Source organism: Erpetoichthys calabaricus, chromosome 17, assembly GCF_900747795.2.
Source record: "Erpetoichthys calabaricus chromosome 17, fErpCal1.3, whole genome shotgun sequence".
NCBI lineage: Eukaryota > Metazoa > Chordata > Cladistia > Polypteriformes > Polypteridae > Erpetoichthys > Erpetoichthys calabaricus.
The window spans coordinates 2,282,093-2,307,166 of record NC_041410.2 but is presented as its reverse complement, the minus strand read 5'-3'; the positions used below and the strand labels follow the sequence as shown (position 1 = coordinate 2,307,166).

Below are 25,074 nucleotides of genomic sequence, written 5' to 3'. Positions count from 1 at the left end.
ATTATTCTATCCCTTATTTTTATGTTTTTAATGCAATTACAGCATACGCAAAATGAAATTAGCCTTTAAATTTAAGATGTCACTTTCACCTATCAATACACGAAGGCTTAAGTGATTGGTTGAAGAATTCTGGGAGCCCCGCCCCTACTGGCCGCTGTCGGACGATCGAAAATAACCGGCGAGGCGGCCGTATATCCAAACTTTCCGTGGGTGCCATAGTAATAAACGAAGGGCTTAATATGAATTATCATGACCTAAACAGTCAAGGGAGACCAACAGAAGCGTTTGAAAGCAATCTGCTGATCGTGTTGGTCCCACACTAACGAGAATATTACGCCCGCCCTTCCTTCACCGCTTTTGGTCAGAGTGTCTGACACTCCACGCACCTTCTCCTTTTCTAATCTGTAAATCGGTATTAGCAGTCACACCTCGTCTTCCACCAGCAATGACTCTCACATCCTCTGCTGTGACACTGGTAGCTATGCGACACTGACCAAACACTGTCACTTACTGACTAGGAGACTATCAATGCGCCGATCGAACGGACCACAAGCGCAAACCGCACTTGAAATGTTCTCAACATTTTAATATGAAGTTGAATGATAAGGGGGGGGGGGCTTTTTACTTTTGCACGACCTCTGATGGGACTGTCGACCACTGCCGTCTGTAGCCGAACTTCTGTGGGGTACATTTAATGTATTAAAGCCTGAATGACTTGGCGGGCAATGCGGTGACAACTGCCTGACATTTGTCATTTAACTTGGGCTGAAGGTGTAAGTGCGTAGCATATCAGGGGTGTGGGACGCTGGAGCACATCCCAGCAGCACTGGCTGCAAGGCAGAAAACAGCCCTAGAGGGGGTGCCGGTCCATCACAGTGTCCACTAAAGCAAACACCCACAAGGGCCAGTTTGACATCATCAGCTCTGCTAACAAAGACACAGAGAGAATGTGCAAACTCCACATAGAGACAGCGTGGACCCAGGATGGCCACCCTGGACCCCTGATCTGTGATGTGCGGGCACCTACCATGTCGCTTTGTGAAATGCAATAAATGAACGGCGGTATTTTTATTTTTTTTGAATGTCAGGTGGATAACTTTAAATATGTAGTGAAATTGAAGATCTGACCTCAGTGTAAGCATGTCAGTGGTGTTCTGGTCCCTTGGTTGGACAGCTGAACACCAGGCAGGCGCCATAAAAGAGGCTCTGATAAAAGCGAGTGACGCCTGGGGTCCTCACACTCAACACACACACACAGCACAGTGTCATGTTCTCATGCTGTCCATCTGTCGTAAACAACAACTGTGGGGCTGGAAACTACAAACTAGAATATTCTATGACTCCTTCCTTTATGACACTTTGTCATCTTCCTTTCACTTTTGAATATTTTATGCCCTCCTTTGTCCGAGGTGCCGCTTGGGTTTCTTTCTTTTTTTTTGTCGTTTTTTTGTTTTAATCTTGTCGGGTCCCCCTGGCAAGCAGAGAGTCCTGACTGAGGCGACGATATACAAACTAAAAAGAGACACATGATGAAGGCCTTTTCTGCCAGGGATGACAGCCATGAGAGACCTGAACAAAGGAAGACCTTGCTGAAATTTAAAAGAAGGGGGAACTAAACAAGCAGACTGAAAGAAAGAGCAGAGGTGCTTGAAGTCAGCCACATGGCGCTCAGGTGTCCGGCTGGCGTATGATTGTTAGTGACATCCAGAGGAGCTTAGAGAGTGTAAGACACAAGTTACACGCTGGCACAACTGCCATATGTAGTGCCCAACATATCTACGCATTACAGATACTGTCATTCACATCCGCTGCTATTTGCCTATCAAATACATTATATAGTGCCTTTCATGTCAATACATCATATAAGCTTTACAGTGTAGAGTGAAATTCTTACTTGCATGTGCTAATCAACATTCAGTGCCTTTTACAGGATGGATAGTTAATATAAAATGCCTAGGGTATCAGATTTATACAGTGCTGGTCCAAATGACATGTGGTGTCTCTCACTTCCAGTCTGTCAGTTATGTACTGTATAATGCCTTTCACATCTATGATACGTTGTGCCTTTCACTTACTGTATGTTTAAAAGTCTTTTATATAGTATTTCTTATCATGTATCATATAAAAATATACAATTTGTCATATAGTGTCTTTCACATCAATTATGCATAGTGCCATTCCAAGTCTCTCTGTGATATATAGTGCCTTGAATGTGTCTGCCAGTCGTTTATATAATGCTGTTATATACTGTATGATGCCTTTTTTACCTGCCAATCTAATATACTGTATATCATGTCTTTTATATCTATCTATTTTATGTAGTGCTTTTTACAAGTTTCTTACATAATATTACATATTACAAGAATAGACAGATGTGAAAGATACTGTCATGTATTGTTTTTTATATGATTAATAGGAGGATTAATTATTGATAGATATTATTAAATAAAAAAATACAAATGGTGCCTTTGATATCTATCTACCACTTTTTTACATAGTTCTTTATCATTGTCTTTTATATAGTATATACTTGCTGTCCCCTCCAGTTCCGCCCGCGTTGTCGTGAAACAGGGCAAACTCAAAAATCAATAAAAACAATTAATAAAATTGTATTAAGAATAATTTATATTGAAAGCTTTCATTTCCGAGGAACTCTTGTAGAGAAAAGCCAAGCAAAATGACACCTTTTATTGGCTAACTAGAAAGATTACAATATGCAAGCTTTCGAGGCAACTCAGGCCTTGCCTGAAGAAGGGGCCTGAGTTGCCTCGAAAGCTTGCATATTGTAATCTTTCTAGTTAGCCAATAAAAGGTGTCATTTTGCTTGGCTTTTCTCTACATTCATAATGGCTAACACGGTACAACACCCTAGTACTACGAGGAACTCTTGATATGTAATATTTTTGGTTTTGCTATCAGGCGCGAGAATGTAGCTGTGATCTCTTTGCCAAAAATGTAAAAAGTTGGCAAAGTAATTCTGGCCAAGCGGAAGGTAGGTATGCTCTAACGTCAAACGTTGGCACTGTGTCTGATGGTGTTCAGCTCTGAGGGAAAGCGTCACCGGCGTGGGGAAGAAAGCACGTGGTTGTGATATCTCTGCCAAACTGCAGCTACCCTCTAAAACACACGGAGCTCTGATCTCTCTCCCAAAAACGTCAAACGTTACTCCTTAACAATCTCGTGGTGATAATGTCTGCTGAACAAACAGATACTGCTAGCTAAGCGGAGGCGAGGTGGCGAGAGGCAGAGCGACTTGAACGCAGGCTGGCGCGGGAGTCAGGAGGGCCCCGCCCTCTCTCTTGGATTCGTACAAATAAATCGGTGCTGCAAGCGAACTGATACTTAGCGCAGTGAGGGAAGTCGCAAAATCAACTGGAATGTTCAAGCAAAAGGAGGGGGGGGGGGGGGGGGAGAGAGAGAATGGGTAGCGCAGTGGGTTGCGCTGCTGTCTCGCAGTTAAGAAACCCGGGTTCGCTTCCTGGGTCCTCCCTGCGTGGAGTTTGCATGTTCTCCCCGTGTCTGCGTGGGTTTCCACCCACAGTCCAAAGACATGCAGGTTAGGTGTATTGGCGATCCTAAACTGTCCCTAGTGTGTGCTTGGTGCGTGGGTGCCCTGTGGTGGGATGGCGCCCGGCACGGGGTTTGTTTCCTGCCTTGCGCCCTGTGTTGGCTGGGATTGGCTCCAGCAGACCCCCGTGACCCTGTAGTTAGTATATAGCATGTTGGATAATGGATGGATATATATATATATATATATATCTATCTCTCTATATATAAAAGAAAATCCTGGAATGGAAAGCAAATGCAAGGCTACAATACGTGATAATCTCTAAAGACATTTTAAAGACCCGCGAGACCAAGGAGACTTGCCACGGTGCGTCTCGCGGGGACCGTAAACATGAGACTTGTTGCCAAGAGATTGTCCCAGGGTCGTAGCAAAAAGGACAACGGCTGTACAGGCTTTAAAAGATCGAAGGGCAGCGCGGCAGCGTTATACATCCTGCAAGAAAGAATTCAACCACGCCTGGGGCCAGAAATAAAAGACAGGTATTGCTTTTACAACATCACGCGAGACCAGGCAGTGAGCCATCATTTAAAACAAGTCAACATACCTCTAAGCTAGCAGTTGTTGGATTGCTTTTGGCTGGCAAGCATCATGTACTCTTAAAACAACGACATGCGACAGGCAGAAGAGGCAGCTAGCAAGCAGCAAAAAGACAGCAGATGATCCAAAGGCATATTCTTAACGTACGTTCAGCCGCAACGCCCTTCACAACACAAGCAGTATTATACGTCTGGGAAGAAAGAGATGTGACCACATGCGGGGCACGAAATTAAGAAACAAGTATTGTTTTTACAAAAGTTTTTAAAGTAAAAGTGAAAATAATGCATATGTAACAAGTCACAAGAAAATAACAATCTCTTTAAATTGTAGATTGCCTGCCTAAAGTAAAGTCATCCCTGATGAATGGGGACGTGGGAATGAGGGGTCCATTCATTGGATTAGCGCTATTTCAGATGTTGAATGGCAAAATGGGGGAGGCAGCTTGATGAAGGAGGTCTCCAGGAATTAAAACAAATCCAAATAATATTATGTGATATCATCTAATGTGAAATTCTACTCCGTACTTCAAGAATTATTTTTATACTGTATTGAGGATTTATTCTGTTCTATGTATTGTACTGTACTGTATTGTATTGACCCCCTTCTTTTTGACACCCACTGCACACCCAACCTACCTGGAAAGGGGTCTCTCTTTGAACTGCCTTTCCCGAGGTTTCTTCCATTTTTTCCCCTACAAGGGTTTTTTTTTTGGGAGTTTTTTCTGGTCTTCTTAGAGGGTCTAGGCTGGGGGGCTGTCAAGAGGCAGGGCCTGTTAAAGCCCATTGCGGCACTTCTTGTGTGATTTTGGGCTATACAAAAAATAAATTGTATATCCGGTAAACCAAACACAGGGGTTGGCGAGTGAAGCCCCCTAGTATGTATGTATTATATATATATATATATATATAATATATGAGAGAGAGAGAGAGATAATGCTTGGTAATAAATTATACAGTGCCTTTCACCTATTAATCTGTCACATACTGGGGGTTTTCTCTTTGTTTAATATATAATACTTTTCATATCTATTTATTATACATGTTGCACCTTGCACATCTAGTTACAATCTACATTTTGTCAATTATCTCGACAGCTAGAAACTGAGGATGGGGACAGAGAACACTGGGCTGACCTGCATGGCCAGGTACCCCCATGATCCCCACCATGAGAAGTGGTCTCAGATGAGATGAGATAGGCAGATGTAAAAGATACCATCCATCTGTCTGTCAAATATTGGGCCTTTACCATCTGCCTTCTCCAATACCTTTTAAATCTATCTATCTGTCTATCTATCCATCCATCCATCATAGTGGCATTCTGTTTTATATTGACATTGTGAAATACGCTGGAAACCATCTGGGGATGTAAAGAGAACGACATGCAAAGAACAACTGACCATGTTATGTTTTTTTTTTTCCCCAGGGTCCTCCATTTTCCACACTGAGATCGCTTCTCAGCCCAGCCGGGCCAGTTGAGTCTATGGTGCTCTGGGAGATGGCAGTGCAGGCCACAGAGATGACCGTCATCACGTCTGGACTCAGCCCTCTACCGTCCCCATCAAGGCAGAGCCAGTGGGACAAACGTGCAGATGTGGCCGTCAGGGAGCCTCTGCCAAGTCCGCCAGGTGTGGTCTTGAGCTCCGAGTCCAGCCCCACCTCCCAATCCAGCGTGAGCTTTCAGTCCAGTTCCGGAGAGGACACCGACAACGAGGAGACGAGCAGCACGGAGAGCGCCCGCAGCAGGGCACCAGTAAGTGGCTGTTTTGTCTGCACTAGAACAGGGTGACACTCGAGGGGCACTTGATTATATTCTGCCATTTTGTGCTTTACCTAAATATTGACCAGCCATCTATTTTGCCCTTCCTGTCCTGAGGCCATTAGTATGCCACAATGGGCCCCTCTAACTCACTTACTTACTCACAGCCCACCAGCAGATCATGCTGCCCAGTGCCCAGTGCCCAGTCATTAAATTCTCTTCTAATGAGTAGCTTGTGATTCTCGGTCCTAATGGCTGGCTCACCCAAAACAGTTTCAGCTGTTCTGACAGAGTTCACATGGCTGGTGTTTGGCCCTGGCGCTGATTGCCCGCCTGTTCACTCCAAGGCTGCTGTTTGTATCAGTGACTCGAGAGTCTACAAGCTTAAGAATGCTAACCATGCGTGACCCCCATGACATTACCTAAAATATCCAGGCCCCTAGTTGAGGAGAAGACTTGTCTCATATGGCCAGCACTTCCTGTGTCTCAAACCTACAAGTGACCACATTCATTATTTTTCTTCAATTGAAAACACGTATAAAGCTGCCAGTTAGCATATGATGCCCATCACACCTGGTCCACTCATAAGTTTCCAGTGACGGTGACTGTCTGCTGTCCCCTTGCAGCCAGAAAAGACGACTGGACACAAGCAGCCCAGCAGCCACAAGCTAACTCAGCATCCCCCGGTGACCACCCTGGCAGCCAAGCTGGAGCGGCACATTGCTGACCTGGAGCAGCAGAGGACCGAGAACAGAATTGAGGTACCCGCCGAACGTGGTCATTGCCCGTCTTGAAAGCAGCCTTTTGGGGACTTGTTGGTCATGAATGGCTAATAAGGGCTTTGAGAGATATGAACAGGCAATGGCATGGTGTACACTTAAGAAGGGCACTTTATTAAACAAATTGCATTTGGACATGTTTAAGAAGGTGGCGCAGCAGTTGGCACTGCTATCTCATAGCACTCTGTTCTGGTTTTGTAAGGAGTCTGTTTGACAGCTTGCTGGTCGTTAATGGCTAATATGAACTCCTGACTGAGAAGTGTGTCCAAGTGGTCATATGCCGTAAGGATGCCAGTTCATCTGATGGCACTGGCCTGTCCAGTCATGCAAAATGCCCAAGCTCCAGTTACAGCAACACGCTTTGTTAAAGACTTCATTGTATTTAAATAAAGGCTTATTGTGTTTGAGGGCATTTGAATAAGTCCCACATAAGATGGCACCAACTACCCTTTGTATTGGTGTCTAGGGGCTTGTCAGGCATTAACAGCTAATATGATCTCCTACTGGAGAAGTGTGGGTTAGTGGTTAAGGGGATGGGTTATACAGTATCCCACTTGGATGCCAGTTCAACTGTTGGCACTGGGCGTCCAAGTCAATCAACATGCTTGGGATCCACTTACATGAAAACCAAGGAAATGCACTATATCATTACATACATCGTGTTAGGAGGTGCCCGAGAAGATGGCACTGCTGGCTCACAGAGCCTGGTCTGCCTTTTGCATGGACTGTGTTTGGGGGCTCATTGGTCATTAACAGCACATATGCCCAAAACGGAAGGCCTAAGGGTTAAGGAGCTGGAATATGTGCCACAAGGATGCCATTTTAACTATTAGCACTGGGCTGTCCAGTCACTCAACATGCTTGAGCTCCATGCTACGTAAGCAGACATCTATCATTGGCATACTATGCCCTAAAGAAAGGCACTATTTTCAATGAGTTCACTGTTTTTGAACACTTTTGAAAAGGTGGCACTGCAGGCAATGCCCCGCTGACTTCCAACACTTTGACTGCCCTTTGCTTGGATTCTATTTGGGAGCTCGTTAGTCATTAACAGCAAATATAAACTCCTGTCCAAGCAGGGTGGCATTGTGGTGAAGGTGATGGGTTGTATGCCACAAAGATGACAGTTCAATTGTTGGAATTGGGCTTCCCTGGCAATCAACAAGCCTGAGCTTCTGTCACAGTTACAGACATTGGCACTACTGTCTAGGAAGGGTGGCCTAATGGTTAAGGAACCCAGTTTTAGAAACAAGGATGCCAGCTGAACTCTTGGCACACATATTTGGGCTCCTGCTCCATGCTGACAGACATTGGCATGGTATGCACTAAGGAAAGCTGCTTTATTCAATCAGTTGTGTTTGCTTTGCTTTGGGTACATCTGATTAGGTGCCACAGCAGTTGGCACTGCTACATCTCTGCCCTTTTGTATGGGGCTGCATGCTTTCCCAGTGTTCATGTAGACTTCTAGCACTGTCCCCCTGAATGGCGGTGGTCTCTTTTTTTGGGATGGAGTGGCACCTTGTTCAGGGTGGGCTGCTGTTTTGTGCCCCTTTGCTGATGATGGTGCGTTGGGTTTCTGTTTTCAATGATTCCTCTGTCATTTGATGGGTTGGCGTGGCTGTTTGTGTCTTAGCTGTCATATTGCCAGGAGGATTCGTTAGGAACTGCTGGAGGACACCCGGTGCAGCGTGCTTGGACTTGCCCATCACTGGCCAGGCTTGTTTATTCCAAATGCTCTTAATCACAGCAGCTTGTCTGCTGCTCAAAAAAAATATTAGAAAAGAAAAAAAAAAAAGAATTGTGGCGGCTTATGGGAAGATAGAAGACGGAAAGAGGCCGACTTTCCCAGCAGCCATTAAATGTAAGGAATGTAAGGTGGGAACTTCTAGAAGGTTCTCAGCTGGGATGCAGCAGTGCAAATTCCTGAGCTGCACCATTTAAAAAAAAAAAAATGACAACATTCCCAAACTGGCTTATCCCGGGTAGGGTCATGTAGTACCAGAGCCTAGCATGGGCACAAGGCGGGAGCCTGCCCTGGATACCAGTCCATCACAGGGCCCAGTTTATCTTTGCAGTTGTGGGAGGAAATGACCCTGAAGAGGGTGCCAGTCCATCAGAGGGCTCACTCACACAAACCCTCTGACTCCCCCAACACAGTGAATGTGGCACTGCCAGCTAACCCAGGGTGGGTATGTTTGGGATGTGGGATATCAACTGGAGGATGAGGAGGACAATCCAGATAGCCACCCAGCGTCATCAACCTCCTACACAACAACTGTTTGGGGGTCCTTAACAGTGAATATGAACTCCTGGCCTGTTGGTTAAAGTGCTGGGTTATATGCCACAAGAATGCCAGTTTAGCTATGGGTAACTGTCTGCCCACCCACTGAATATGCTCAACTCCAGTAAAGAGATATTGGCACAGTGTACAGTAAAGAAAATAACTATATTCAATCAAATGTGTTGGAGAAGGTGGCACAAAAATGGCACCGCTCACTCACAGCACTTGGCCAACCTGGAGTCTGTCTGAGGGCATGGTGGTCATTGACTGCTAATAGAGACACCTATCTGAGAAGGGGGCCATAGTGGTTAAGGCACTGGGTTACATGCATGCCAGGTTCAGTTGCTGCCACTGGCCCTCCCAGTCAATCAACATTTCTGGACTCCAGTTACACACCTTGGCACGATGCTCATTCTAATCAGAAAATTGGTCTTGAGAAGGTGGCAGAGAAGATGGCACCACAGAGTCGCATCACTTGGATGGGCTTTGGTATAGGGGGGCTGATTAGTCATTAACCACTAATATGGACTCCTGTCTGAGGAGTGGCACAGGGTTTCAAGGATGCCAGTTCAGCTGCTGGCACTGGCCTTCCCGGTAAATCAACATGCCCGGCTCCAGTTACAGTTACAGTCCTTGGTTTTGATGTCCATTACATTTAATACATCAGGCTTGTTTTGTTTGGATGTGTTTGAGAAGGTGGCACAGAAATTGTCACTGCTGACTCTGCACTTGAAGTGCCCTTCTGTAACCCTGAATGTGGTACCAGTCTCTCACAGGGTGCGCTCAGGCACACACCCACAAGGTGTACATTGATCTGCCAGTTAATCAAATGCACACACAACTTGTGGAGAGTTAAAGAATGCACACAGGCAGACAGTGGAGGACATGATGTTGTAGTTGAACCCCAGACACCCACCCTGGCAGGCACAGTGCTCTGTCTCCCGTAACTCCCCAGGGTATCCCAGTAGTTTGCTTCTGTGACCAGACCAGTGGCTTCTTCGTTAGCCTCTCATGGCCTTTGGTTCCTACTATTTTGGCTTCTTTTCCACAATCTGTTTTTTCCAGTCGTTTCTCTCTTCTCTGTATTTCTCCGCTTCATTCTTGTCCTGCATTTGTTTCTTTGTTTCTTTCTTTCTTGGAACGAACATTCCCAACTGTGGAAAAATGAGCCGTTTAAAAATAGAAGTGAAGGCGACGGAGAGGTCTTGGCTTATCTGCTTATCAGAGCTCTTAGGACGGTTTCCAAATTAAGCAGGCAGTTACCAGAAATGTTCATTGAACAGCAGGCACAACGTGTCAGTGCATCAAAATGTGTGGGATGGGCACTAAAGTGAAAAGCGGCCAAGTGAGAAATCTGCAAAGGACGGCCGTTAAATGGAAAATAACAGGGAATAAAAACAGCTACAGGTAACGTCTACCCAACGCTACGTATCAGACTGTTAGTAAAGTCTGAAAATATAGTCTCGGCAGACAGAGGGGCTTACTCAGAGACCCTTCAGTGAGTCAAAGGTAGTGCACAGGGAACTTTATATAGCACCTTTCCAGAATTAATGAAACCTCAAGGCACTTGAGAATAGAGGACTACAATGGAATTGAAATATCAAAAATCTAAATCCTGGCAGATCAAGTGATTCACTCTGGGAGCCTTGGTGATTCATCATTTTATATAGCGCTTTTTCCATAATGAAATAATCAGAGCAGAAGTTTGTAAACATAGAATGTGATGGAATTCCAAATTTCAAAAACCAAATCCTTGCTGATTAAACAGATTCACTCAGGGCCACTAAGCGACTCAATGGTAGTGAGGGAATTGTACCGCATGTGACTTTATATAGCACCTTTCAATAATTAGTGAAACCTCAAAGTGTTTCATGAAAACAGCAGATTACAATGGAATTCAAATTTCAATAATCCAAATGATGGCAGATTAAGTGACTTGCTCAGGTGATTTGGGGAGTCAAACAGTAAACCATGTGACTTTATATAGTGCCTTTCCATAATTTATGAAGCCTCAAAGCAATTTATGAAAATAGTAGACTACAATGGAATTCAAATTTCAAAAATCATATTCTGGCAGATTCACTCAGGGTCACTAAGTGATTCATTGGTAGTGAGGCAATTGTAATACAAGTGACTTTATATAGCGCCCTTACAGAATTAATAAAACCTCAAAGCACTTTATTTAAACAGCAGACTACAATGGAATTCAAATTTCAAAAATTCAAATCATGGCAGATTAAGTGATTCGTTTAGTTACTTGGGGAGTCAAACATCAAATCATGTGACTTTATATAGTGCCTTTCTAAAGTCAATAATGGATTCCAACTTTCAGAAATCGCTCAGGGTCACTCAGTGAGTCAAAGCTCATGAATCAGCAGTGACTCATGGGTCTTTATGTGGCGCCTTTCCATGAACTGCACACTTAAGCATCTTTAATAAGACCAGTAAAGTATGGAGGAATGCAGATTTCAAAAATTCAAGTCGTGGCAGTTTAAATGCCTTACTGACTTCTTGGTGAGTTGGAGCTCTAGACTGAACTGGGAACCTTCGGACTTTATGTAGCGCCTTTGTAACAGAATAAGTTTTGATAATAGTTTTCAAATATTTACAGAGACCTATTTGTCCCAGTAAGTTACAGGATCAGAGTCTCTCAGTCAGTCTGACTAAACTGAACACCTTTTGACTCTATATAGCGCCTTTCCCTAATAAATGCACTACAGTGCCTTACAAGTCCTTTACAGTACAACTGATTACACACTACCCATTGTTTGAATTTGAATGAGTAAAGTAGGGAAGAGAAGCATGAAGGCTGTGACCTTATATAGCGCCTTTTCCACAAAGAGGTTTTCCCAGCATGTAACACTCCAGTGATTTCCTCTCTTCTTGCTCCATTCCACACAGGATGCTCAGTGTGCTTGCCTTGTCTTAAGCACATAAACACAAATGTTCATTTTCTTGGACTCAAAGATAGAGTGAAAGCCGAGGCAGACCCCAGTTTACTGGACGTTGGTTTTGCTGGACTTCTCTGCCTTGTTCCAAGTTTGTTTTTTTTTTCCTTTCTTTTTAAATTTAGTAACATGGTGTTTATTTGTGTGCCGTCTTGAGAGACCACCAGGCAGTGAACTTTAATGCCTGGGAAAGGGTCTATGGAGACTGCAGGGGAAATGTCTGTTTATACTTAAAAATGAATAAATAAATTACGCTTTTATGTATTTATATGAAAGTAATGACCCTAGAAACTTATGTTTCATACATTTTCATCCTGGCCTCTCATTCCTATTAGGATTCTCTATAACTTTTGCCAGGTGGGTCAGTGGTCTGGACTGCTGCCTCATAGTTTCAAAGCCCAGGTTTAAATTCTGGTCTCAGGTTGGCATGTTCCCTTTGTGCATTGGTGTGTTTTCTCTCAAATCTGGTCATAAAAGGCTAGCCTCATATATGTGCCCTTCGGTGGTGACCCCCTGAAGGTTTCTGCCTTGTGCCCCTTTAAAGAAATGAATGGCTGTATAGAAATCAGGGTAGAGCAGGGGTAGGTGGCACAGAGCTATGGGTTCAAATTGATTTTTTTATGTTCAGCCCCTGTACCTGTGGGCTTTTACTTGGGATCTCCTCACACAACTAAAACGGCATGCAGGTGTGCTGGATTACGTTCTCAAGATTGTGCCCAAGTGTGCCATTCTAATTAGTGCCCTAGAGTGTTTGGGATTGGCACCGGCTCTTTAGAGAGGCTTCAGTTTTCTCTTATTAATTTAAATATTCAATGCCCAGTTGTAATCTCACTTATGCTGTAAAGCCTCTTGAGATCAAATGGCCAGATGCCACTCCATGTTTTCCCCATTGGTCCATTTACACCTCACACTTCATTGTGTTTGCTTTCTTGGTAAAGATGCCAGCTGAATTATTATAAAAAGATCAATCCGAGTAACAGACATCAGGCTTGACTTGACCCTGGATCTGCACCCCATTCGTGTTCCCACAGATGGAGATGGAACAAGCGCTGCTGGAGGCCGAGCTGCATGCTGAGACAACTGAGCTCAAGAAGGAGTCGGAGAGACTGGAAATGCTGCAGAAGAAGCTGGCAGACATAGAGGAGCGCTACAGAGTCGAGTGGGAGAAGGTGAGCCTGGGGCAGAAATACCTAGTGTGAGGACCACACTTGCCTTTTATGAATGACTTGGTTACTTAGTTGGTCCTTCCTGTGATGATTGAGGTACATGGGGTCTCAAGACTCCTCCGTTGTGTCGGGTCCCTTGTCAGTTGAGCAGCTTCCTCCCATGTTATCCCCTTCATTTCAACATCCTAGTTCAGTGTTTCCCAAACTCAATCCTGGAGACCCAGTGTGGCTGCGGGTTTTTGTTTCAACCAGCTTCTGTTTTTAATTGGACTCCTGGGCTAATTAAGTAAACTGTTATTTCCCAAGTTTTGTGTTTTGGGAACAATATAGAAATTAGAAAACTAAGTTTGTTAAAAAAACATTAAAATGTACCAAGCAGTTATATGGGAAGGATTTATTTTTTTCTTTTTAACAGTATTTTCATCCTGATTTTCATTCTACTTTTCAAGGTGTTCTAATTGTTTAATTAATCCATTATTTATTAATTATTCGGTCTGACACTAAAGTAGTTGCAACCTTTGATTATTTAGTGTGGTTTGCCTGCGTGTCTGCTCTGCTCGTTTTTAATTGTTTTCAATAACACAGAGAAAGGGCAAAATATAATGAAATCAACAAAAGAGAGTTAAGCATTTAAATCTATAGCAAAAATAAAAATATTTCTAAATGCCTTATAAATGTAAAAATCATTCTGCTATGCTTTTCTGAATGTCGAATAAAAGAAAAAAAAACAGCTAATTAAATGAGATCAGTGGTATCAGGTATTTTTGCTGATTAGGAATGTGGTTGGAACAAAAACCTGCAGCCACACTGGGTTCCCAGGACCGAGTTTGGGAAATGCTGTCCTAGTTGATGCTGGCTTACCAGCTCATTGCTGGTCAACCACGTCCTTTATCCACCCAGATGATACCCAAGAAACAGATTGTAGGGGGAGCCTTGTATTTCATGAGTTACTTATTTCAAAATGTATTCTATATGTGAAATTTTGTTTCATTCAGGTTTTGCCTTTAATGTTACACATTGACTGCAGTGTGGTGGCACAGTAGTTAGCACTTCTTTCTCCGGCTTTGATAACCAACCTGGTCACCTTCTGTGCAGAGCCTGTCTATTTTTTCTCATGTATGAGTGGGCTTGTCATGTGTGAGTGAGAGGGTCTCTGACAGCCTGGCGTTCCATCCAGAATGTTCCTCCTGCTCTACCCCCATTGCTCTGGCATGAATGGATGGACGGTAGGACCTCATATCGGCTGAGACATACCAGCCAGGCAGTGCAGCTTTCTGCAGAGTTATGGCACATGTCCAGTTCAGGATGGCAGGGCTGTGTTAATATAGATCTACAGATGTATTTATTCACCTAAAGTATGAAGTACTATTCACTCTACTGTCTCTTCATCACCTTCTCTCTAAAAGTGAAGACATGTAAACGTGGAGATGGCAAAGCCCTGCTTTACAGCATAATGCACAATTCTCCACATGCAAATCCAAGGTTGCCTGTGTGGACAAAGTGACAATTTTCCACAGTGCTGGATGTCTGAACTCATCAGCTTAGTAAAACCCTTCTCTCAAAGTTACTCAGTTTTCTGCAAAAAGTAATCCATCATTACTGTCTTAGATTTTGGTTTCGAAATTAATATAAAATTAATCAGTTGGAAATCACAAGGGAGACACCCAAATATCCTTTCAGTATTTTAATAACGGGAGAGAATCTGTACAGACAGACACGGCACAATAAACCGCCAGTACAGCAACACGACTGCAGGCCTTGCTGATTGCGCTGCTAAAGGTTGATTTCATTCAAAGTACAAGCAAATCTCAAAAGGGTTCAGCGCCAGTCAAAGACCACTTGGAGCCCTGCGGGGAGGGCCACCCCTTGCCCACTCAGTAGTCAGTATTAGACTTTGATGTCCCTGTCCCTCACAGTGTCTGGAGCGCACACCCCTTCAGTTACAAAAATGCCACTGCTCTGTGTACATACCACAAAATGTATGGGACATGCGCTCCTTAGCTTTTATAAATGGTGACCCTTTGGGTGACAGCACACACAGTACTACTGGACATTGATGACCTTTGCCCCTCTCTGTGTTCAGAATGCTTGCCCATTTTTTGTACATAATTGGCACCCCTCTGTGTACATAACACAGACTTTATGGAGCATAAGCCAAATTGCTACTTGTATTCTGTTGTGTATTTTTCCTAGCAAGTCTTCCAGACAGATGTTGCCATAATCGAATACCCCCTAAATACTGTGAAACCCTTATTTTGTATGAAACTCCTCCACTTCTTGTTCCCGCTAGTGTCCTCGGGTTTCTATTTGAAATCAGCATGTAGTTTTTTGTCTTGTAGGTCATTTCTGGCTAATAAATTGAAATTTAATTAATACTGAAATATCAGCATAGATATCGAAACACAGTCATATTGGATTTGAATTGCTTGCAAAATTAATTCAAACAGTCAAAGAAAGAAAAAGTCAGATATAAGCCAACTCATTATTACCATTACAACTTCCATGGTGTTCTTGGGAGTCCTTTATGCAATGCATGCTCTACATGCCCCCCTACTTGCACTCCTACCCAGACTGATGTTACTTTGACTGTGCCGACCTCTTCTGTCAGTCGCTTTTGATAAAAGCATCTGCTAAGTGAATAAATGTAAATGTAATCTTAATGTAAAGTCCGCGATCCGGACCTGCAAGAGATCCGCTGCTAGGTGTCCGTAAGGGGCGGGGCCAGCTGGGGCACTTGGGTATCTTTTTTTTTTTTTTTTGGTATTGGACTTTTTCAAAATTCTAAAAGGCGTGCATCGCGCTCTATTTTATTTATAGTAACGATAGTGGAATTTTCCCGAGAAATGTAATTGAAGAAGGGTAGTAAATTTCAATGAAACAATTCAGCTGGGAGCTGCGTTGTTTCATGGTGGCACAAGGACACTTAACTACTACAAGACGTGCTTTGCATTTTATTTGAACACAACAGATAAAAACCAAATAACCAAGTCAACAGGATATGGCAGACGAATTGTATGCTAATCACCTTTAGTCTGCTTTTATAAATACGTTTAATATTTGATCTGCTGCTTTGTGCGGACCAAGCAGCCAATCAACACCGACCACGTGCTTCTCCCAATATGCCGATTGGAAATTTCCTGTGAAAACAACGTAGTGGGAAGGTGAGAAGTGACGAGTGGGATTTCGAAAAAACAATGTAACGTCAACACAGCTCGTGTCTTCAGGAATATAAACCAGGAGGGTGGTCTGTGCGTGAGCAGTTTTTCTCTTAATATAACTTTTAACTTACAGCACTAACTGCACACTACTGTACAAACCCATTCACGTTTCCCCTTTCAGTCAGTAACATTTCATTGTAACATTTAAATTTGGTGTGTTTTATTTTATATTCTCAAATTTGTTTTCTTAAATTAGTTATACAGCAATACTCTTCCATCCGTTTTCAGTGGTTACATTTCTGCAACGTATTTTCCGTTGTAAAGCTGTGAAATGAGACAAAGGCGCCAGTAGCAAGAACTTTAAATACAAAGCCATGTTAAATGAAGCGAAGCCGACCAGCAATGTGACATCGTTTATGGGAAGAGGGAGCCATCTACAGGAGAGAAAATATAATTGCAAGTGCATGGAGTCGTTCGCATTTTTTTACCCGTCCATCCATCTTCCACACATCCATCCATCCATTTTCTAATCCCGCTTAATCCTGTGCAAAGACGCAGAGGTGCTGGAGTCTGTCCCAGAAAGCATAGGGCGCAAGTCATCGACAACCCCTGGACAAGGTGCCAGTCCATCGCAGGGTGAGAAAACGGACACTCCCACACTGGAGCACCAGATAACTCGTGTAGACACAGGGAGAACATGTAAATTCCACGCAGGGCCAAGAAAACAGTTTTTTATGGAAAACTAATATAAAAATTCCTGACATAATTGGCTTCAATGGAGATCAAGGCTGAAAAAACATCAAATGATGACGCCCTTGAAAAAATCTCAGTATGCTCTTGTTGCATGAACCATATGTCAGATATCCACTCATATGCCCACAAAGCCCCAAACACGTGTCTTTGGGCTAAAATATTGTTAAATTATAGGACTTCTGTAAAATCCTCTCATGTCACCTGGGGGTCATACTATAACAAGAATGATGTTTTGATTCCCTCATTAAGAAAATAATTAATGGGTGAGGGTAGCTGTCTGCTTGGAAGGACATGGCCCCCCACGACGACAGCTGTGGATCTTGATCACTGTTAAGAAATTGAGCTAGTTGTGAACATTTGGGAATTGAGTGTAAAATGAACATGCATGGCAGAGCACTTCAACTGTTTTTCAAGTGAAGGCTAAGATGCCCTCTGTGTGGCATGTGTATGTTCTTTCTGAGATTAACTGGTGACCCTAAATTACCCCAGTAGGTGTACCCCGTCACCGATTAGCACACCACCCTGCCAATTTTGGCATAACGATGTTACTTGAAAAAGCAATTAGAAAAAATGAATGGATGGGTATTTAGAGATCAGTGAGTGCACTACATAGTATTTGGTGAGAGAAGGAGATGATACGGGTCACCTAAGTGTTACTGTTATTTTCACTACAGGAGAAAGCCCAGCTGGTGGAGGAGCGACAGAGGCTAGAAGGGCTAAAGCAGCAACTCAAGGAGAGCAGAAAACAACTGGCAACACTTCCAGAGGCACTGAGGAAGCAGAAGCAGAAGAAGCTGAATGAGGTTCTTCTTTCTTCTTTGTTTGATAAACCCTTACACTTCAGAAAAAGGTGATGCGTGCCACACAGTGGAAGAAGGGAGCTGAATGCTGGACACATCCTGTACGCTTGTGTATGACAGCCAGCTCCTAGTCTCTTAGATTAGATTGGATCTTTGTCACATACACTGTGGGACTATAGTGAAATTCTTGTGGTGCAGTTGCAGGTGGGGTGTAGGTAATAATAATAATAATTCATTATATTTATATAGCAAGCATATACCAGCAACAAAACAAAAAGATGATTTATAAATAAATAAATGAGTAGAAGAATGACATAACGTACACACTGCCAAACAGAACTGTACAGACCCAGAGACCACAGGTTTTCACAGTAGTGAAGATGGCAGTAGAGATGTAACATACAACAGAATTGAACACAAACCAGCAGATGGGTACAGCACAAGGCAGGCAGGATTCTAGGGCAGAGTCTTAAGCAGTGTGAGGATTATGATCCGCAATTACTGAGAGTTCTTAGTTTGAGAGCCCATCTCACGGTTTGCTGCTGCGCATGGTTGTGGATAGGTGTGATTAGACTGCAGGTATTGCAAAATGGGTTATACTTTTATAAAACTGTATAACCAAATCCATGGGTACAGAATCCACAGGTAGTGAGAATATGCTGTATATAAAAGAGGGCAATCTAGCACATTTCTGTGCACCAGCCTTTATACACACTGTCCATCGCAACTACCGACTAAACGTTTCAGTGAAGTCTTCAGATCGATCGACCTGTGGTCGATCACGGCTTCTGGTGGAGCACCTAGAATATGATTGAACTTAACTATCGAGGAAGTAAAAGGTGTCACAGGGTTTTCATAGATGAATCTGCGGAAAGATCACTACCGAGCCTCAAGGAATGAGAGTGATCGGCTGGTACATCTGCAAAAAAAAAAAAAAAAAAACACCCCCCACTCCGAGCTGGCATTCCTCTGGAACCTAACCCCATTTTTCCCTTATAATCAAAGCTTCAGCATCTGCAACTTTTGTATCCACTGGGGTTTTCAGGAAAGTAGCCCCAGTGGATAACAAGAATTGACTGTATATTGCTAACATTTATACCACTCTGAACAGGATTAGAAGGTTTAAGAATGTTATCTGATGTTAGAGAGGCAGACTGGTCAGCAGCTCCACTGTTCCACAGTTCTGAATTTCCTCAATTATCTCTGATCTGTAAGCAGATGACTGTTGGTATCAAGTGTGTGTGCTTTACCATGAGGGGCAATTACATACCTCTATGCACCAACGCTTGCAACGCTGTATGTGACCATACTGATCTATTTCTTAGGAGACTGAAACTCTGGAGGCTGCCGTGAAGGCTTTTGAAGACCTGGAGTTTCAACAACTGGAGAAGGAGAGCAGCTGGGAGGAGGAAAGAGAGGCTTCTCAAAGACGCATCCTTCTCGAGGTCTCAGAGCAGCAACACCGGCTCAACTCCAGAAAGGTAGGTGTCTTTATCAGCTCTTGTTAAAATTTTACAATTTTTTAACTTTCATTTTTCATTTTTAATTATTCCCGTTGTTCATTTTTTGTGCATCTTTTTGATGACCTCATTCCAGCATTTTTTGAGTTCACTTTCCTCTGAAGCTGTCTTTTGTTTAAGGAAACAAAGTCTGTTTCCTGTCATGTGGGAGTGGCATATGACCATTATAAAAGATGGCAATGCACAGCAGTTGTTGCCCAAGTTTTCGGATTTAAATCAAACAAACTAAGTATTTATATAAAGGAAATTTAGCTAGTGAAGAAAGTTTTTGGTCTGATTTTTGTCTTGCACTTGGTGTTTTGTGTTAACTTTTCTGAATGACACCTAATAATAATAATAATAATAATAATTCTTTACATTTATATAGTGCTTTTCTCACTACTCAAGGAGCTCTAATGAGAGGCAAGTGCAGACCCTTAAATAACCGATTCTAGAATTTTTGGCTCTTGTTCCTGACCTTTGATTTTTGTTCTCGTTTTGGCTTTATTGATTCTTGGTTTTCACCTCAGCTAGTTTTTTGACTTTGCATATCTTTTGGTTTTTTTTTTTTTTTTGATAAAAATATTCTGCCTGTTCGAGTCAGTAAACATCCGAATTATGTGTATAAATTTTCTAACGTGCAATGGCATTTGTGGACGTAATCTTTGATTATGTGTGTTACAGCAAATGAAGACAGACTAGAGGACAAAAACTAGTGAAAGCTGTCATTGTTAAGATTTGCTATCAGGCTTTACACAAAAATGTATCTCTAAGTACTCCTGTGAGGCCTAAAAGTACAAATCTGCCTCGTCCCAAACTAAAATGCAGGTTTCACAGCCTGCAAAAATCCAAAATGAACAGGCAGAAAAAAAAAAAAAAAAACTTAGTACACCCTCAAAATAAAGGGAGACAGGATCTGTTAAACTCCTGGTCCAAAATAATGTTCTTTAATATATTTAAAAGTTTGAATCAAAAACTTTAAAAAGGCATAAACAGGAACATTGCCAAACAGGGGTAAACTCAAAGTTCATAATACACTACAATAGTTTATTTTTGTATAGCCACAAAGTCACACAAGAAGTGCCACAATGGGCTTTAACAGGCCCTGCCTCTTGACAGCCCCCCAGCCTTAACTCTCTAAGAAGACAAGGAAAAACTCCCAAAAATAAACTTAGTAGGGAAAAAATGGAAGAAATCTTGGGAAAGGCAGTTCAAAGAGGGACCCCTTTCCAGGTAGACTGGGCGTATAGTGGGTGTCAAAAAAAGGGGGACAATACAATACACAGAACAAAACACAAGTCATCCTCAATACAATACAATAGTGCAGTAGAAATATTACAAGTACAGAGTAGAATTCAACAGTAGATGATATCACATAATAGGATTTGGTAAGAGTCCTGGAGACCTCAGCCATCAAGCTACCTCCCCCTATTGGCCATTCCACAGCTGAGACAGCACTGGGCCAGCCAATCCGGTGAAAGGACCCCTCTACCTGCCAATTCCTGCGATTCTCCATCAGGGATGACTTAACCTTAGGTGGGGAAAACAACTTGGCAGATATAAGAATATCACAATCAAAAACAATAGCAGAGTTTGGAAACCTGTAAGTCCTAAAACTTCTCTTATATAATCTAAATCGGGGTCAAAATCCAAATGCCCAAAAGACAAAAGGGAGAGCCAAACAAACATTAATCAAAGTCAGCGCCCCTACCTGTAGCTTATGGCCTGCTAGTCCCATAATAACGGAGGGAGGCAGCCCCACAGCTGCAGAGACAGAACGCTTCTCAACATAGACAACATGACTATACTGACACGGGGAGAGGCAAGGAGGATTTGATTTAAGAATCAGGAAGCAAAATGTAGTCAGAACAAACCAAGGTCAAAACCAGAAAACTAACTGATCAGACAGTCAAAAATGAAACGGTTAACCAGAATTGTAAACCAAAAAAGTCAGAAGCTAAATTCAATATTCCATGAAACAAAAATACAAAGAGTTTTATCAGACATGAATAGAGGTTTATCTATCAATCTCAGTTACAGCAGCAATCCCTGTGCTGATATAAATACAGTCACATGAAGACAACATGCATGTTGTGCTTCCCGGAGAATTCTGAGAAGGATCGCTACAGGCTATGCCACATTAGACAACTTTTCCAGCAATTTTCAGTCATAGCCTTCCTTTACATAATCTTGGCCAGTCAAAAGCAGTCAGTGGTGTGCTTCCATGAAGCTGACTGTCTAATGTGACATACCCAGTGACTGAGACCAAATAGTGTGTGACTGGCTAGGATAAAATCTAGCAGGTTTGAATTTCTCTTTGGTTGGACTGACGGGCACTTTTCCTGCGAGAGTTGGGAACAAGTGAACATTCAACAGAAGTACAATGCATGGAGTTTAGTGACAAGAATTTTTTGTGCTTTACATACCACAACAGCATAGAAAAAATAAAGCTCAGAGATAGCTCCTGAATTCGCCGCAGTTGTTAACCCTTTACGCATCATTGGCTCCATCAGGCAGCACGGTATGGGCTGCAAAAAAAAGGGGAAGTGTGACTGCACTGAAAAATCAGCATTCGTGTTGGTAAATGTAACATGGGCTTCAATTGTCAGTTGTGTAGTTTGACATGGTGTAGCGACAAGATCAGTGACTGTGATCAGCAAATCTGACATAGCCCGTGACAGCTTAAAGAAACAGCTGAAGTACAGCCTCCAAAACAGCGTTCACAGCAGCAAATAAAAAAAAAATGATTAAAAAAATCTAAACTTTGCAATATTGCTCTTTAACTGAAAACTGATGATATATTTGCATTCTATGACCCCAAAATCCCCCAATTAGACATATACCTCTCTGAATTATGTCTAGGGAAACCTGAAAACATCAACAAAATAACTCTAATTAGAATAATAATATAATAATAAAAGTTGACAAATCAACCAAATGCTATTTACTAAGAAACGTAAAAAATAAACAGAATGAAAACACAAGCTTATCTTAAGAATATTTAAAGGAATAAAAACAAAACACTTAAAGAAAAGTTAGTTGAGCCAGAAATGAACCCCCAGCTATTGCATCACACATCTTGTTTAGGGTCTCCCACATTTTCTCGTTTGTGCCAAGCATTAGTCTCAGTAGATTTTTATGCCCACGGCAAAGTCAATTTGAATTTCCAAGAAAGCACTGCTTATTAAATTCTGTCCCAGATTTTGGATTTTTTCAAAGCTGTGTCATCCCTCAGCTGACTTTCTGTTTCATATGACTCTGCAACAACTAGAAAGGCGCAATTCAGTGAGTCAGCCCTCATCACTTCTGTCATACCATCAACAAAGTGGACCATCGGCTGGGAAATCCGATGGACTAAATTCTGTCGAGACGCTTTGGGAGTATGCCGGCGTAGGTGGAACTGTCTGATGGGGGATATCAAGCTTCTTTTCACTTCTGCATTCTTATTTATTTTTAGCTAATCACGAGCTTAGAAAAAAAAGGAAAAGTTCTGAATCAGCCCTCAGTGTGGCTTTCTTTATAAATGTTCTCTAAGAATCAGAGGCATGAAAAACAAAGGCTAGGGGTCAAGACACCTTGAATGGATAAACTTAATTTAAAATAAATTTCATCTTCGACAAATCTGCCCAAACCTGTGCTCTGTCCAATACTCTTTGTAATGACTACGTCAAATCTACATTACCCCACCATCCTCCTGGTTTGGAATCATCTGCAAGCTTAACCAGTCTGTTTGCTATATTCCTATCAAGATCATCTATGAATATTATAAAGAACAACAGCCCCAGCACTGACCCCATGGGGACACCACTTTTAACAACAGCCAGTTCTGAGAAGACTCCACTCACCAGCACACTTTGTTTTCCGAGTTTAATCCGCCCATCTCTCCTCTTTTCTGTAAATTCCCATTTCTTTTAGTTTGACATTTCAAACTGGAGTTGTATGTCCTCACAGTCAGCATTGAACGACACTTTGTAACGATTTTGAATTATTTTAATGTCTGCATAGTGTACTGAGCAAATAAAAATGGTTTCTTTTTTTACTTTTACTGTATGTAGGGTCAATGCTTTATATGCGTTTACATTAAAATATCAGCCCTTTTATCTTAATTTTAGAGTGTAAATTCAAAACTTTATAGTAAAATTCAAAGATTGGATTACGTTATATCACTAATTGATTTACAAGATGGATTATCCGAGAGACGCGGGTCGCTCATGATTAATCATGAAACAGTCACATGGGCAGACATTGAAGCAATCGAAGAGGAACAAGCAAGCACGAGCACACACACACACACACACACACGCACACACTCACTAATTAAACACGGCGATACACACACGCCCCTTAAACTCCGTCTCTCTGATACACACACACACTCTTCTCTTCATCTCTCGCACATACACACACGTAAACGCTTACACACCTTTGAACCGTCTCTCTGACACACACATACGTCCCTTAAACATACACACACACACACACACACACGTCTACCGCTAGGCTGACACTCTGTCCTGTCCTGCTGCGTGAATGACAACAAACCCTCAGTCCTCTTGGAGTCCGTGGAGCCCGAGTCACGAGTTTACTAAATGCCTGCTTGTGACAGAAGAAAGCCACGTAGAAACCGAGACGCGTGAAGCCCACAGCGCAAAAACACTAAAGCTCGTTTTGTTTCCAGGAGCGCGTATTAAAACTGGAGGAACTTGTGAACCAAATCAGCCAGCAAGCCGAAGCCGAGAGCCGACGACTGAGCCACGACAAGAGAGAGGCGGTGAAAATGCTCAACATGGTAAGCATGGCGTAGTGCACGGCATGTAAGGCGCCCACTGGTTCTGCTGTTTGAACTAATAATGTACTCTTAGCACATCAACATATTCCAAAAACTTATACGTTTACTTTATTTGCTAAATTTGTGTAAGAGTGATAAACTTTGTTTTATCTTTCTCTCTCTCTCCTACATTTAAATCTGAGTGGAAATTACAACGCGTTTATAGAACTGATGCTGCATTAATTACTTGATTATATACAACAATTTATATTAAAGTGAATTTTATTAATACTGCATATGGGACAAACTACAATGCATTCTGTGCCACCTCTGTCACATAGCGCATCTTTCATGTCTGTCTGTCTGTGTTTGTAGAGACTTTCAATCTTTTATTTTCTTCCTTTACATGTTCTCCTATATCTGTGTCAGTTGCCCCCCAGGGGGTCCTGCAGTTCTTCTTCCACCCCTATAAAGATGTGAACGTTGGTTTGTTTAGCAATTTTAAATTGCAGGGGAGACTTAAATTGGTGACTGGGCTCCTCAGTGAACTAGTGTCCCATCCAGGGCTGGTTTGCGTCTAATGCTAAATTTGATAAAGCAGGTTTGAGAATGTAATTTTATATATTTTTTATACCATTATTCCCTGTTTCATATTTATCTGTTTATATAGAACCTTCTCCATTTATTGTTGATATGGCTGATTTGCATACGGAGTCTTTTTTTCCCATCATGCAAACATAATGCTTTTCATACATTTTCCAGTTTATATAATGACTATCATATCTAGGAGTATCTGTATATATTAAACCTTTATATTTTATTATTCATATGGCCAATTTTTACTTTTTTGTCTATAGCTCTAATTATAGTGCCTTTCACTTGTTTAATCTAACCCATGGTCACATTGTCTGGAACCCATCCTGACAGCACTGTGCCCAAGACAGTCACCACCCACAGATCAGGTGCTAATAAATCTAAAAAGTTCTATGCAGCTTGAAGTTTAAGAGAAACCTAATGAAGTGAGGCACAGTGACAGCAGCTGCAAGTTCAAATGGAGAAGTG

At 42.3% G+C, this 25,074-nt stretch overlaps 1 protein-coding gene across 3 annotated transcripts in view; it reads left to right on the top strand.

Moving 5' to 3' along the window:
• Positions 1 to 25,074, top strand: part of LOC114667523 (pleckstrin homology-like domain family B member 3) — a 52,735-nt gene that overhangs the window by 12,522 nt on the left and 15,139 nt on the right. For 2 of the 3 annotated variants that reach the window (XM_028822843.2, XM_028822844.2), the window contains exons 2-7: positions 5,528 to 5,854; positions 6,487 to 6,621; positions 12,900 to 13,037; positions 17,620 to 17,748; positions 19,071 to 19,226; positions 23,923 to 24,033. In XM_028822843.2, coding sequence (XP_028678676.2) covers positions 5,585 to 5,854; positions 6,487 to 6,621; positions 12,900 to 13,037; positions 17,620 to 17,748; positions 19,071 to 19,226; positions 23,923 to 24,033 — 939 coding nt within the window. In that variant the 5' untranslated portion in view covers positions 5,528 to 5,584. The remainder of the gene's footprint in view (positions 1 to 5,527; positions 5,855 to 6,486; positions 6,622 to 12,899; positions 13,038 to 17,619; positions 17,749 to 19,070; positions 19,227 to 23,922; positions 24,034 to 25,074) is intronic. The other variant, XM_028822847.2, reaches the window with a different exon arrangement.